This window comes from Gopherus evgoodei, chromosome 5 (genome assembly GCF_007399415.2).
Source record: "Gopherus evgoodei ecotype Sinaloan lineage chromosome 5, rGopEvg1_v1.p, whole genome shotgun sequence".
In the NCBI taxonomy this organism is placed as follows: domain Eukaryota; kingdom Metazoa; phylum Chordata; order Testudines; family Testudinidae; genus Gopherus; species Gopherus evgoodei.
The window spans coordinates 102,976,808-102,991,957 of NC_044326.1; the positions used below are offsets into that span (position 1 = coordinate 102,976,808).

The 15,150-nt window shown below is 42.9% G+C and overlaps 1 protein-coding gene across 1 annotated transcript; it reads right to left on the bottom strand.

Moving 5' to 3' along the window:
* Window positions 1–147: 147 nt before the first annotated feature.
* On the bottom strand, window positions 148–10,072 carry EXOSC9 (exosome component 9). The gene is made up of 12 exons (XM_030564267.1): window positions 9,950–10,072; window positions 9,712–9,806; window positions 8,647–8,766; window positions 8,226–8,328; window positions 7,196–7,333; window positions 6,606–6,688; window positions 5,245–5,377; window positions 4,042–4,130; window positions 3,081–3,227; window positions 2,226–2,413; window positions 1,490–1,571; window positions 148–561 (listed from the first exon to the last, which is right to left on the bottom strand). The coding sequence occupies exons 1-12, from the start codon at window positions 10,013–10,015 to the stop codon at window positions 480–482; spliced, it is 1,326 nt and encodes a 441-aa protein (XP_030420127.1). The 5' UTR covers window positions 10,016–10,072; the 3' UTR covers window positions 148–479.
* Window positions 10,073–15,150: the final 5,078 nt, after the last annotated feature.

The following is a 15,150-nucleotide window of genomic DNA, read 5'->3' on the forward strand; positions in this document are numbered from 1 at the left end:
CACACTAATTCCACTGCCAGTAATTCTATTGGTGTAAAGAGGTACTGGATGAAGCCTATACTTAGACTGAACACAAACCATGCCAATCCAGAACCTGTGAATAGTTAGAAATGTAGAGTTGCATTGCCTTAAATGAAGTTAAAGGCTGTGAGAAGATGTTCTTACTAGATAGGAGTGTTAATATTGACAGATGTTTTTATACTTCAATAGTTATAATAGACAATTCAAGAGTTTGCTTACATATTTAGTTACCACTCTTTTATACCACCTCCTCAAATAGTGACACTTTTGAATGTTTAATTTATTGCAAGACAATGTACAGTATTATATAAAAAATATACAGAGTAGACCTGAGTTACAGAAATGGGGAGGGAGAGAAGGAACACCGATCTACAAAAATACATTCAGTAGCTTAATATACAGAGTATGAATGACTTGTTTCAGTATTAATCTATAAAATTATTGTGAAGGGAACATGACTAATGAGTAGCTCTCTTCTTCTTTCTCTTTTTGTTAAATGCTTTCTTACTTGAATTTTCCTGTTTGGCAGTGGTGTGGGTTCTGTGAACAAACAACATTTTAACCTAAAATAAGGCAGCATAATAAAAGACTGAGCAGCTAGACTCATACTCCCTGCAAGTCAAGCCCCAAGTCACAGGTTTTCAAGATCTCAGCTCTGTACATGACCAACCTACCACAACCCAATCGTGTTTTACTTGTAACAGGGTTTAAAGAAAACTAAGGGAAATCCTCATCTAAACAGCAAACAACCTCAGCAACACAAATCCACATATAACAGACAAGTCATAGTGGACTATCTTTCTAGATACCATAACTTCTCTTAGCATTGAGTTGCATGGTTCTTATAAAGAAGCTAATAGATCTGTGTTAAAAATAATACAAGCTCCTGTTGCATTAGTAGTTAGAGTCCGCATTTCCCAGCTCTATCCTATTCACTGGGCAGAACCCACTGCAGTACACCTGAGGAGTAGGGTAGGTGGTTCTAACCCAGGGTAACAGAACATCCAAATATCTGGTTTAAATTGCACCAACTAGAGCGGTCCCATAGGCACTACTTTGCCCAAACACTGCATGCTTTGGCCTCAACCCATATGCAGAAGAAAATATGGGTGGCATAGAGTTGAGCCTGCTGATTCAGGGCAGAGACTGTCTTTTTATTCAGTTTGTACAATAACGAGCACAATGGGCTGCTGGTTCATGACCAGAACTCATAGGCACTAAAGAAATACAAAACATTATACTACCCATATATTTCCCCAACATTAAGAGAATCCTTGGCTGCTCCCTTAGGCAGCGCAAAGAACCTAGAACAGACTGAGGATCTGGCCCCATTATCTGAGTGCTTGCATTATTTTGAGGAACGTTTTCCTCAACAAGCGTAGACACAAAGAAGCATGCCGAAACTATTCCTTGTCTCAACACGGTATGCTGTTTTAAAGATCCCCTCCCTTTACATAGTTGTGGTTACCGTGTTTTCTTGTGTGTCTCCTCTGGTTCCAGAATGACAACTTCCTCCTCTTCACTGTCAGACAGTATAATTGTGTCATCATCTTACAAACAAACAAGAGAACTGTTATTTCTATTACTGTAGAACCTGAGTCTAAGTATTACTACACACCTAGAGACATTTTAAAGCAGTGGGACATGTTTGTGCAACTTACTCAAGGGCCAAAATCACCCTTCGAGCACAATAACTTTAAAACAATTGATACTTTATTTTAGCTGTTATAAACTGAACACTTTTATAAGAGTGGCTGAATTTGGTTAAGTATCCTGCTGCTTCTGTGACATCTCTCAACAGTAGGTATAGGACAGAGCACCAAGAGCATTCTCATCTTGTCTGGTATTTTGTTTTGATTAGATACTGCCATAATAGCAACAGACACAAAACAAAGCAGGTCTTTCCCTAAAAGCACCTTTTTTTGTTACTTTCTTGTCCCTACTAATTCCTCAGTGTAGGGTTTCCCTCTTGTAAAAACTCCCCCCTCTACTCCCAGCATGTCTTTCTGGGGTTGGATATTTACATTTGGCAGATTTAAGCCATAACAGCTCTAAAGTCATTTTGCAGATGGCAGCTGCATATTCCTGCTGGCAAGTACCTGTGTTTTCCCTTTCTTACTGCTTAGGAGAGGACACAGCTTCAAATACACCAGAATACATGTACAGTTGTTTTCAATAACATTACATTTAAAGCAGATACTAACCCTTCTTAGTTTTGCTCACAATATTTATCTCTTCCGTTTCCATTTTCTGACCTCCTGAGGTGGTAGCATCGTCACTGTTACCTTCCTCTTCCTCCTCTCTCTCAGATTCTTCAAAGTCTCCCCAGGAGTTCTCTAGTCCCTCCCCAATTTGGGCAGTCCCAGGCATCCGTAGTATTGGTTTGGCAACACTGAGCTAATTAAGAAAAATCCAGGAGTTGCCAGAATTCTTATTTGTACTCATGGTACAGCATGTTGAACTAGATACATTATTTGGAACGTTTAAGTACCAACATACATATATAATCTGTGGTGAGTACCAAGGGCTAAGTATATGATGTGAAGAAATTCATCTGAGCAAAATGGAAGTCAAATGTTCTCTTGAATGGCTGATAAAGTAAAAATGCCTAAGGTATGCACAATGACTGAGACAACTGATCTCCTTCACATCACAGCCCAACATTGCCATGCAGAAGATAGCTGGGTTCATCTTTTGCTGCCTGTACTGCAGAACTCATCTCCCCTAGAAGGGCCCCACACTGCCGTTCAGTGATTAATAACGCCACATGGAGCTGCACTGAACCCTCCTTAGCAGTAGGATTCAGAGGAATTAGGGGAGTAATGGAAAAGGGAGGTAGAGAAAGAGTCTGGTGGAAAACCCACACACTGCTGATCAACAAGCTATACTATGAATTCCTCTATCCTGATACACTTTCTATAAATAAAACAAGATCTAGATGATCATAATGTAGTCTTATAGCCTGCGAAATGAGAAACTCAAGATCTATTGGGTGATTCAGAAAGCTTTAACTGAGATATCACTGTCTTCTCATGAAAGTGATATAGTAGAAAAGATACAAATCTGAAGGAGGGTCAGCCTTCATGATGATTTCTTCAGCTTGCTCTTCCACATCATTAGTATCAACAGGAGCTCTTTCCATTTTAAAGGCAGAAATCTTTTGATTTGGTATAGACTCTGCAAAGCCAAACTTTCCACCTTCTTTCCTATTTATTAAATAAATACAAAAATTGTATTTCAAGACATTTCATATTTTAGAAAGTCAAGTTAAAGAGTTCAGCTATATACAGAGATTTACAACAACAAGACAAAAAAACAGGTTAGCTATTTAAACTGTTAAGTCAGTAGTTCTCAAACTTTTGTACTGGTGACCCCTTTCACATAGCAGGCCTTTGAGTGTGACCCCCCCCCCTATAAATTAAAAACACTTTAAAATATATTTAACATCATTATAAACGCTGTAGGCAAAGCAGGGTTTGGGGGAGGGGCTGACGGTACACGACTCTCCCCCGCCCCATGTAATAGCTTCATGACCCAAGGGGTCCTGACCCCCAGTTTGAGAATCCCTGTGTTAAATGAAATAATACAGCAAATTTGTTCCTGATTTAGGAGATCAGAGACAGAATCTTTGAACTGAGAAGGCCAAGTTTTCCCTAGTTGTGGTCTCAGTCACCTGAGAACAGCAATCCTTTTTTGAATGTGGCTGTTTTATTAGTATCATGCTACCTTCTTTAGACAGCTAAGCTTTTCTTTTTTCAACTTTATTCTCTCCCCTCCTCCCCAAGGTAGTCGTTTTGCATCATGCAGTGAATACTGTTGGCTTGAGTGTGTCAATACAATCATCTCTTCACAGAAAACATAACTATTAGTTGAGTCTGACTATAACACCACTTATTGAAGACCATCAGTTGCAAAGCTTCTCTTTCAGAGACTCCTCTCACAGGAAAACAGTACCCGAATAATCTGACCCCATAAAAGGTTACTATTAACTTCCACTTCATTGCATTTTAACAACCTCACCTAACTTTCCGGTCATTCTCCAAGGCCTTTTGAATTAGCTCTGTGATCTCTGCTACTTTAACACCAGTTATTTTACTGCATCTCAGAACCTGTTTGTAGTGAATAATAGTTTATTATCATGCAATTAAAATAAACACAACTTTATTTAAGTACAAAGTGAAAACATGTACTGGTTTTTTTGTACTGCTAGATCAGCAGTGGCCAACCTGAGCCTGAGATGGAGCCAGAATTTACCAATGTACATTGCCAAAGAGTCACAGTAGTATGTCAGCATCCCAAATGTGCCTCCCTCTTCCTCCTGATAAGCTGTTTTGTGGCAGGCAGGCAGGGTTTTTGTTTTTTGTTTTTTTTTTGTGTGTGCATGTAGGGAGATGTGAGGACATGGCGGAGTGGGGGCACGGCCTGTGGCAGAGCCAGGGGTTCAGCAGTGAGCACCCCTGGCACACTGGAAAGTTGGCACCTGTAGCTCCAAGCCCGGAGTCCGCACCTACACAAGGAGCCGTATATTAACTTCTGAAGAAGCTACAGGCTGGCCACCCCTGTACTAGATGCTAATGCCCCATGAATGATGTCTCAGTCGGGAAGTTCAAATGGAAACTTCCCCACAAACCTTTAGCTTAGAACTTGTTTGACAGAGGAAATATGCTTTACACATAGTTAGTACTGTTTAACCAGAGCGTCTGTCAGCATGTTATATACTGTATGCCCAGATCTATACTGAAACTACCAAATGTATTGATAATTACAAAAAGAGCTATGTGCCACCTTAAGAATGCAAAAGATTTCCAATATTATTACCGGCCTTAAGAAAAAAAATTGAGTTTCATTTCAGTTCAAAGTGACAAATGTTTCAAGACTAGCTGCTACACAAATACCAACTGAGGAGCATTGGAATCTGGCAGCAGTAAGTTATTTGTTATAGTCAAGAAGTAAGTTTATTTTCAGAAAAACTTCTAAAAACCACTTAGAAACGTTAATAGATTGCTCTCCCAATTACCTTAAACTTCAAGAAGTACAGAGTATGAGAGCAAACATTTGACCTTTAAATCATCCCCACAAGGTACTGTCATATTTACATTTCCTATGAAATCAAACAGAGATACCATTCTTCTCTCATACCAAAACACTAGATGCCCTAAATATTACAATACATCAAGAAGTTTATATCAGAGAGAATGACTAGTCAAAGAAAATGCCATTTACCTGATCTTTTAACAGCATAATCCCTCCACTGGACTGGATAGTACAAATCTCACGATGTTTATTCATTGCAATCACTAGGAGGCCATCCATTACACGTTCCTCTCGTTCACTGGGATCCACCAACAAATAGGTCCTGAAACCATTGTAGAGTAGGACACAACAGTTAAGTGTAAACTGCTTGCCTGAAACCTTAAGGGCAGAAGATAAATTATACAAACAAGCTTCATGGTTTTTGGGATAAGTATACCTAAAGAGACTGGTTTCAGTGTACATTTCTATGAAAAGTCTATGGAAATTTCATGTTATATCAAGCAGCATGAAGAAGAACACCTGAAGTATGATCCATCACTCTCACAGATCTTGGGAGACAGGCCAGTCCCTGCTTACAGACAGCCCCCAAACCTGAAGCAAATACTCACCAGCAACCACACAACAAAAACACTAACCCAGGAACTTATCCTTGCAACAAAGCCCATTGCCAACTCTGTCCACATATCTATTCAGGAGGTACCATCACAGGACCTAATCACATCAGCCAAACTATCAGAGGCTTGTTCACCTGCACATCTACCAATGTGATATATGCAATCATGTGCCAGCAATACCCCTCTGCCATGTACATTGGCCAAACCGGACAGTCTCTACGTAAAAGAATAATTGGACACAAATCAGATGTCAAGAATTATAACATTCAAAAACCAGTTGGAGAACACTTCAACCTCCCTGGCCACTCGATTACAGACCTAAAAGTCGCAGTATTACAACAAAAAAACTTCAAAAACAGACTCCAATGAGAGACTGCTGAATTGGAATTAATTTGCAAATTGGACACCATTAAATTACATTTGAATAAAGACTGGGAGTGGATGGGCCATTACACAAAGTAAAACTATTTCCCCATGCTTATCTCCCCTCCTACCCCCCCCAGGTTCCTTATATCTCCTTGTCAAGTGCTGGAAATGGGCCATTTTCATTACAACTACAAATAGTTATTTTTCTCTCCTGCTGACAACAGCTCACCTTAACTGATCACTCTCCTTATAATATGTATGGTAACACCCATTGTTTCATGTTCCGTGTGTGTGTGTAGCTATATAGATATCTTCTTTCTGTATTTTCCACTACATGCATCCAATGAAGTGAGCTGTAGCCCATGAAAGCTTATGCTACAATAAATTTGTTAAGTCTCTAAGGTGCCACAAGTACTCCTATTACACCTCTTCTTCACACCTTCTCATTTCAGATAAAGCTAGTTCATTAGTGCATTTTGTTAACACGGCTATTTATGGAAACTTATGTTTTTATTGCAGTTCTACAGAAACTGGTAGATGATTTAAGTCAGTGCCGTAACAGAAACCTACCCTTGCTGGAAGAAGGCAAAACTGACACAGATAGGCATGTGATGGATACTCAAAGGGACAGGATCACGTTCCTCAGGGGTATACTAAAAATATAAAAAGTCAACGTGGCAATTTGTTACTTACTCAATTCTATATATAATTTATAAGAAAGTACTAAAGAAATTAGGCATTTCAGAAAGATAAAAAGTAAGAAAAGCCCAGTCATCTAAAAATTCAATAAGACTTGATTCTCTCTCTTTTCAAAATGTTACTTCCTATTAATATTACTCATCTAGGTAACTATACTGCACTCATTTTTGTGCCATTTGAGCTCTTCCAGTTTGACTGAGAAGTACAAAAATGTGCTATAAAATGTCATCCTAATTTAATTTTTTAATGTTCACAGTCTCTCAAATTGAAAATCGATAACTGTATACTATACATATTGATAAAAACAAATGTATCTATTCCTATCCCTTGATATTTTAAGTAGCTCTACCTCTAAGACTTAACTTGTCTTTATTGACAGAGATCCATTTTATATAAAGCAGCAATCATCAATGAAATTTTAAATTTCAATAATCCCACCACTTTCACCTCATGCTACTCACCAAAGTTACTTCCTCTCCTTGCACAGATACATCTGGTCTACGGAAGTGACACAAAGCCACTATTGCTGCTATACTTGCAGCATCAATAATGTTTCCATCATGATTCAACAAATGCAGGTCCACACGAATTTGCCACACCTGAGGTGGGAAAAAAAACCAACATGAAAATTCACTAAACTGTAGTACTAGTAATTTGTCTGGATTTTCCAACATCTTTTCAAAATAACTTTTTACTATTCATGTTGAATGTACGTATAATTCAGTCCTTGACCATCAAAAATTACGATGACGAAAACTGAATAAATCTGAACAGAAACAGTATCTATTTTCAACATTATTAATTTGTGATAAAGAAAATAAAATTGAAGTATGATTTCAGCCCCAATCCTGTAAACTAGAGATTCTCAAACTTCATTGCACTGCGACCCCCTTCTGACAAGAAAAATTACTACATGACCCCGGGAGAGGGAACTGAAGCCTGAGCCCCAGCCCAGGTGGTGGGGCCAATGCCAAAGCCCAAGCCCCAGCCCAACTGCCATGGGCAAGGAAGCCGAAGCCAAAGCCAAAGGGCTTCAGCCCCAGGCAGGAGGCCTGTAACCTGAGCCTCACTGCACAGGGCTGAAGCCCTCAGGCTTCGGCCCCAGGTGGTGGGGCTCAAGTTTCAGCTTTGGCCCCGGGAAGTAGGGCTCCAGCTACACTCTGGCCCCAGACCCCAGCAAGTCTAAGTCAGGCCTGGTGACCCCATTAAAAATGGGGTCATGACCCACTTTGGGGTCCCGACCCACAGTTTGAGAACCACCACTGTAAACATTCATGCATATGATTAGCTTTAGGCATGTACATAGCCCATTGACTTTAAAGGGAGTACGCACAATCTTAAAGTTAAACACATCTATGTTTGCACAGCTGGAACCTTAGTCTTTTAAAATAAAATCAGGATTACTGCTCCTCAAAGACAGACTGACCTCTAAATGCAACATATTAATCCCCTAGTATTACAGCCCTTTTGATTTCATAGCATTTTCCACACCTTTACACCAGCAACAACACAGAGAGATTCAGTGTCTATACATTTTGAGTTTCTTAGGCATCTTTCTAGTAGTCGATTCAGTTTCACCAAAAGCTCAGGTTGCCTGGAAAAAAACAAGAGATTGAGTAAATTTTAGTTGTGAGTTATTAATAAGTCTGACAACTATGATACTGAATAGCTTTCCTTATACAGACGCTCCCCAGGTTACGCAAGTCCCGATTTACCCAAATTTGGACGTACAGGAAAAGTTCCATAAGCCAGAAATAGGATTTCCAAATTGTGGAAATTTTTGTGTAACGTACTGGTACACGTTTCCAATTTACACGTAATGCGAGTTATGCAAGGCTTTCCAGAACGGAATGACTGCATAAGTCGGGGGGCATCTGTACCATCCTTGCTTGTAGTCACTGAAGAGACATACCTGCCAGGCTCAAAAGCTGGTGCGGCCATTGGGGAGAGTTCAAGATTAAAGAAAAGTATACCCTCTGTAGCTCGATTTAGCTTTGGGGAAACAAGTTCACATGAAACCTGTCCAAGGACTCTGCAAAAGAAACCCCCCACAAAGCCCCAAAAGACTTCAATATGGGTGACAAAAAATAACTTTAACATTAAAGCAACTTGCACTTGAATTTTACTGCACATCTCCAGTTTATTACAGCTTCTTCATATATAGGATTTGGTCATACAGATAAAATGCCAGTCACTAACAGGGGATAAGAAGGATCTAGATGTTAGAACACAGGCCAGAAGTTCAAATTTTTGTGGTTTATTCCCAGTTGTACTACTGTGGGAGCTCGAACAATTTACTTGTGTCTACTTCAGTTCCTCCAGCCTATAAAACAGAGACACCATCTACTTCAGGGGTCAGCAACTTTTCAGAAGTGGTGTGCCGAGTCTTCATTTATTCACTCTAATTTAAGGTTTTGCGTGCCAGTAATACATCTTAACATTTTTAGAAATCTATAATATATAACTGAACTACTGTTGTATGTAAAGTAAATAAAGTTTTAAAAATGTTTACGAATTTTAATTTAAAATTCAATTAAAATTCCAAGCCCCCCGGACCAGTGGCCAGGACCCGGGCAGTGTGAGTGCCACTGAAAATCAGCTCCCATCCCAGCACGCATGCCACAGGTTGCCTACCCTGATCTACTTCATAAGGGTGTTGCAAGCCTTAATTTGAGATCCTTGGATGGGGGAATTAATGAATTGCCAACATCCAGAGTTAGGATATAAAGATCCGCTTATCTGTAGCTTTCCAATCTGCACCTATAAATACCTCAAGGGAGACCAACCTCTATTTCTTTTCCTCAGCGCCATCCCCTCCCCCCACTCACCGCTACCGCCCTCCTGCAGGCGGCTGCGGTCACTCTGGACTCCCCGTGCACGCGCGCAATTGGGGCCGAGTGAGCAGCGCGCGCTCCGGCAGGACGCGGCGGCAGTTGGGAGACAGACGGGCCGTTGACCGGGCGTCTCCCCGCGGTACCTGGTCCTCCCCAGCTCCACGATGCAGCAGCCGTAGTCGGCCCCGAAGGAGATTCGCACGTTCCTGTAGTCGTAGCTCTGCCGCCCGTCCAAGCGCTGCAAAGCCGAGAGCAGAGTCACTACCCCCGCGCGGGAGCCCGGCGACTCGGGGAGAGATGGGGGCTCGCCCGGACCCCGCCCGCGCTCCCATGGGAGGGGCCCTGGCCCGTGGTGGGGAAAGGGGGGGTTCGATCTCGTACCTTCCTCTCCTCGACGGCGCGCAGCAGGAAGCGCCGCTCACAGTTGGACAGCGGCGTCTCCTTCATGCTGGCGGCGCCTCGCGGCCTGGGGCCCTCTCCGCTGGCGCCCCTGAAACGTCATCAAGAGGCGTCGCTATAGCCAGTGCGCAGGCGCGGGGGTTGGACTCCTTTCGCCGCTGTGTTGTCGCCGCAGGGACAGGGCGGTGCCCGGGTGGGGCGGGGCCGGAATTGGAGGCCGTAGAGCAGGAGATCGGGGGCAGCGTCCCGGCTTCCGTGTCAGCGCCGGGAGCGCGGTGCCAACGGACATTCATAGTCTTCGTTCTACTGGCACAAAACCAAACACCCTTGTCCCGCCCCTCCATCGCTCCCTCGCTCTCCCCACCCTCACTCACTGGCTACTTTTAACCGGGCTGGCTCAGGGACTTTGGGTGCAGGCTCCGTCTGGGGGTGCGGGCGCTGGGCTTAGGGTGCTGGTGGGTGGAGCCATGGGGTTCGGAGTATGGGAGGGGTTCTGGGCTAAGGCAGGGGTTGGGGTGCAGGGGCAATGACCACTCTGCTGTGGGGATGAGGGATTTGGGGTGCAGCAACAGGAGGGGACTCGGCTGGGGATGAGGAGTTTGGAGTGTGGGAGAGGGCTCCAGGCTGGGGCTAGGGATTGGGGTGTAGGAGGGGGTCGGAGTGCAGGCTCTTGGCAGTAGCAGGATGTCCCTCCTCTGGTTCCTATGTGAAGGTGCAGCCAGGCAGCTCTGCATGCTGCCCCGTCCGCAGGCACCAACCCTGCAGCTCCCATGGGCCACAGTTCCCAGCCAATGGTAGCTGCAGAACCGGCGCTTGCAGTGGGGCCAGCATGCAGAACCCCCTGGCTGCCCCTAGGCATAGGAGCCGGAGGGGGGACATGCTACTCCTTCTGGAAGCCAGGGCCAGCTTCAGGCACCAACTCAGCAAGCGTTTTGGGTGGCCAACAGGAAGGGGTGGAAGGTTGGGCAATTCAGCTGCGGGTCCCTCTTGGAGGGAAGGACCTGCTGCCGAAGAAGAAAGCAGCATGGTGGAGCTGCCGCTGATAACGGTTGCAGCTTTTTTTTTTCCTTGCCACTTGGGGCAGCAAAAACCCTAGAGCCAGCCCTGGCGGGATCAGCACAGAGCCTTCCTTAGCCCCGCTGTGTCACCAACCGGACTTTTTAACAACTTGGTCAGCAGTGCTGACCAGAGCCGATAGAGTCCCTTTTCAACTAGGCATTCTGGTTGAAAACTGGGCCCCTGGCAACCCTAAGTCTTCCTCACCCTGCTGGTGTGCATCACAGGGGGCTGTGCGGCCTGGCAGGGGTCGCGGTTCCCGGAGCGGTCTGCCTGGCAGAAAGGTTCCAGGCTGAACTTGAGGTACCTCACAGTAGTTCTGCTTTCCCCTCTTCAGCCGCTTGCCCCAAAAACTTCAGAGCGGGGGTTCAGGGTTTGGATGCAATCTGCTGCGGTCTCCCTGCCATTTGAACCTGTGTTGGCAGTGAAGCTTTGTCACAGTTAATGCCATTTTTTCAATTGGTTCCTTACAAATGTATCAAGTCGTAATGTCGTAACTCAGAACCACAATCTACTCCATTGCAAGATCGAGCGTCGTAAACTCGAAACCTATAGTCGTAAGTCGAATCGGTGTCAATGTAGAAGGGTCATTAGTGCCATTCATTGTAACTCGAACATCATAAAGTCAAGGACTGCCTGTACCAGCAAAACCAATCAGCAGCATGAAACCAGCAAGCTCAGCTGCATGTTGTATAGGACTATGGTCACCAGAGCTCTCTGTTCAACACCATAGCCCAGAGTGAGCATCCTTACAGCACCTAGGACATGTCCCGTCTAGGGGTTTGATTAAGTGAAGCGACAGCTCTCATTACACATTTATCAGACCAGGCATGTCTATGAAATGTTAATATAGAAATAAACTTGGATAAGTGTGCTGGGTATTCTTGCATGTGAACATACTTTGTGTTGAATAAAAGGTAACCAAATATCTAGCTCTCTGTCTTCTGTCTATTTTGCTGGGTATGTATTTGGTGTGTGAATTTTCCCACAACTACCACCTATGGTTTTTGAGCCATTCTTCTACAGTTGGACTGTTTTTTCTTTTTTGTCCAATGAGAGGTTAGCTATAGCAAAGCAGCTACACGGAGCTGAGAGATTTAATTTTTTATTTCCTATTGTGTGACCATTTCTTCCAAGAAGCTCCAGGAGAATTAGCAAAGAATCATTTGGTAATAAATATCCAACAATTTGTGATACTTGTTATGGATTGCATCCCAATACTCTCTAATGACTGGACGTTTTCATCATATATGCATAAAATCTCTTTCCCTACAATTTTTACACCACTTATCCCCATTCAATGTACTTATTTATTCTGTGGTTCGTGATTTGGGTTAAGATCTTGCTATGGGTGTCATGGCAAGGCAGAATAACTTCTTTTTAGTTATATCCCAAACCCATAGAGTGGCCTTTGCAAAAGGATGTGTGTATGGTTTGGGCTAACTGGCTTGATTATACCATAGAAAATTTGGAACAGCTACTCCATGCTGACTAAGGGGTCTGTATAAAGTATCTGTGCTCACTCTAGGTCTTTTCTTATTCCATATAAATTCTGACAGCCTCTGTATTTGTGCTAGGGTTTTGTCTGGGATGATCACAGAAGGATTGAAACCAGAAAGATGTCCTAATCAAAACTTTCATTTTGACTAAGACTGTTATTCTCAATCAAAAAATGGCATACTTTCTCCAGCACTCCAGATTTTTTACATTTGCTGAAGTAGTGGATTGACATTTAAACCACAGAGCACTTATGTGTTGTTTGAGATTTGAATTCCCAGGTATCTTATAGGGTTTGCTGCTCATTTGTACCCAATATTTTTTCTGGAGGAGTGACTTTTCAGAGTCTGGTAAATTTATAGCTAGCATTTCATATTTGGTATATTTTCCTTTAAATCCAGATGCTTTCCCAAAGTCTTGGATTTCTTTAGAAACTAATTTTAGGGAAATACTTGATTTAGATAAATATTACATCATCTGTATATAAAGCTGTTTTCTGATGTGCTTCTGGAAGTTTTAGTCGTACGGTAGATTTCTAGGACCAGTGCAATAAGTAGAGAGAGAACGGACATCCCTGCCTAGTCCCTCTGTGTAGTTCAAATAGGAGATTTAACTCCATTACTTCATATAGCTGCTTTTGTGTAAAGAGCAGTTACCCATTTAAGGGATTGGGGACCAGTGTCCATATGGGGCAGGATTAGAAACAAAAAGTTTGCTATATTCTATCAGAGACTTTCTCTGCATCAAGTGATAAAATAAATTCATCTTTTTTTCGTCTGGCATTATGGATGATTCCAAGTATTCTCCAAATATTATTGGACATCTGTCTATCCTTAATGAATCCAATTTGATCTGGATTTATATAAGCTGAGAGCATAGACTGCCATCAGCTCGCTAGTTTTTTGCTAAAATCTTTTTCATGATAAGGGCTGCAGATTTGTCTTGGTGGGAAGCAATGTCATGGATACTGTGATTTTCCTGTTTGTCCATTATGTGTTTTTGTGTCCATGATTTTAATAAACACACCCTGCAGCAGCAGCTCCTGCCCTGTGGAGCTGGGCATGGCTCCCCGCTCTGGGTGTTGCAACTTGGTGCACATGGTCACAATGCCACTTAGGTTTGGCCCAGCCACCCTGCCATCATGATGGGGAGGCAGCAGGGCAAAATATGAGTGAGTGGGGCTGTGACCTCATGGGACACTGCTGCGGGGTGAGCGTGGGGCATGCTCTCTTCATCCCCCTTCTCCATCCCAAGCTCCCTTTATTTGTCAGAGTATTTTTTATTAAAAAAAAAACAAAATTTTACTAAATGTACTGTGACTGCTCTGTAATTTTTGATTAAAAAATGCTATGACAAATCTGAAGCCCTGGTCATGGTTCAACAATGATATGGGCCTATGAGAGCTGCACAACAAGATAATGTCTTTTCCTTCTTCAGGGAGAACAGCCACTGCAGTTCTTTCATGAGCTGTAGAAATACCTCTCCTAACCAAATAGCACTGATGGTGCCACTCAAGGGACCCTCTTAAATACCTTGCAAAATTCAGCTGGAAAGCCTTCAGGTCCTGGAGCTTTACCACTTTTCATACTTGCTACAGTCTCTAAGATTTCTTCTTCTATTATTTATCAGTTTTGTTTATCTTGGGCATTTCTGCTACCTCAAGATATTTTTTGATAACTTCAGAGCTTGGTGTATCTGAGTTCCAGAGGTTTTTACAATAAACAGCAAAGATAATATGTATTTCATTAGGGTAAAAACACCCTATTTTTTGCAGTGGAGATACCCTCAGTGCTGGCTGCCATCTCATTGATGCTTCCCAGCAGGGCCCCATTTAATAGTGCAAAGTAGGACTGAAATAATCATCTTTTCTGCTTGAACCAAATGGAAATGACAGTTTCAGAGATCTATGTTTTAAAAGGTTTTGTTTGTGATTTATCATGTGTTTGTACTGCACCTACCACAAAGGGGTCCAGCCTAGGTATGGCCTCTTGGTACTACTGCATTATAAATAATGATACTCTAACTGTTGGCTGCACAACATCCAGCTGAAATTTGATCCTCTAGGTTTACTCTGGGAGGCAACCATATAATATTGAAAGGAAAATGTCAAGGGGAAGGATATAGATTGAGGATAAGCCATAGTACCCAGACCCTCTCCAGAAACAACATTAAATACATGACAGTGACATGACGGCTAAGTCCATAAATGGCTATTAGCCAGGAAGGGTAAAGAATGGTGTCCCTAGCCTCTGTCCATCAGAGGATGGAGATGGATGGCAGGAGAGAGATCACTTGATCATTGCCTGTTAGCTTTACTCCCTCTGGGGCACCTGGCATTGGCCACTGTTGGTAAACAGATACTGGGCTAGATGGACCTTTGGTCTGACCCAGTACGACCGTTCTTATGTTCTTACAATCAAAAGGAAAAATTAACTCAGTTGTAAACAAGTTGAGGTTGCCAGTGCCTGGAATAATTAGCCACCTCCCAGATAGTGCTAACCAGCTCTACCTCTTTCAAGTATAACCCTGCTCATCACCCATAAAATTATCCATGGTCTCCTGAGCAACACTCTCCTACCCTGTCCGATAACACTGCTTTCCATCTCAGGTTCCCCTGTTCAAGTCTGTTT

What these genes read in the sequence shown, in the direction of transcription:
- EXOSC9 (XM_030564267.1), bottom strand. Translation starts at nt 10,015, where the DNA reads ATGAAGGAGACGCCGCTGTCCAACTGTGAGCGGCGCTTCCTGCTGCGC. An exon ending in GCGCCGTCGAGGAGAGGAAG is followed by an intron (nt 9,807 to 9,949) that starts GTACGAGATCGA and finishes TCGGCTTTGCAG; the next exon opens with CGCTTGGACGGGCGGCAGAG. An exon ending in AAGGAGAGGAAGTAACTTTG is followed by an intron (nt 6,689 to 7,195) that starts GTGAGTAGCATG and finishes TTATATTTTTAG; the next exon opens with TATACCCCTGAGGAACGTGA.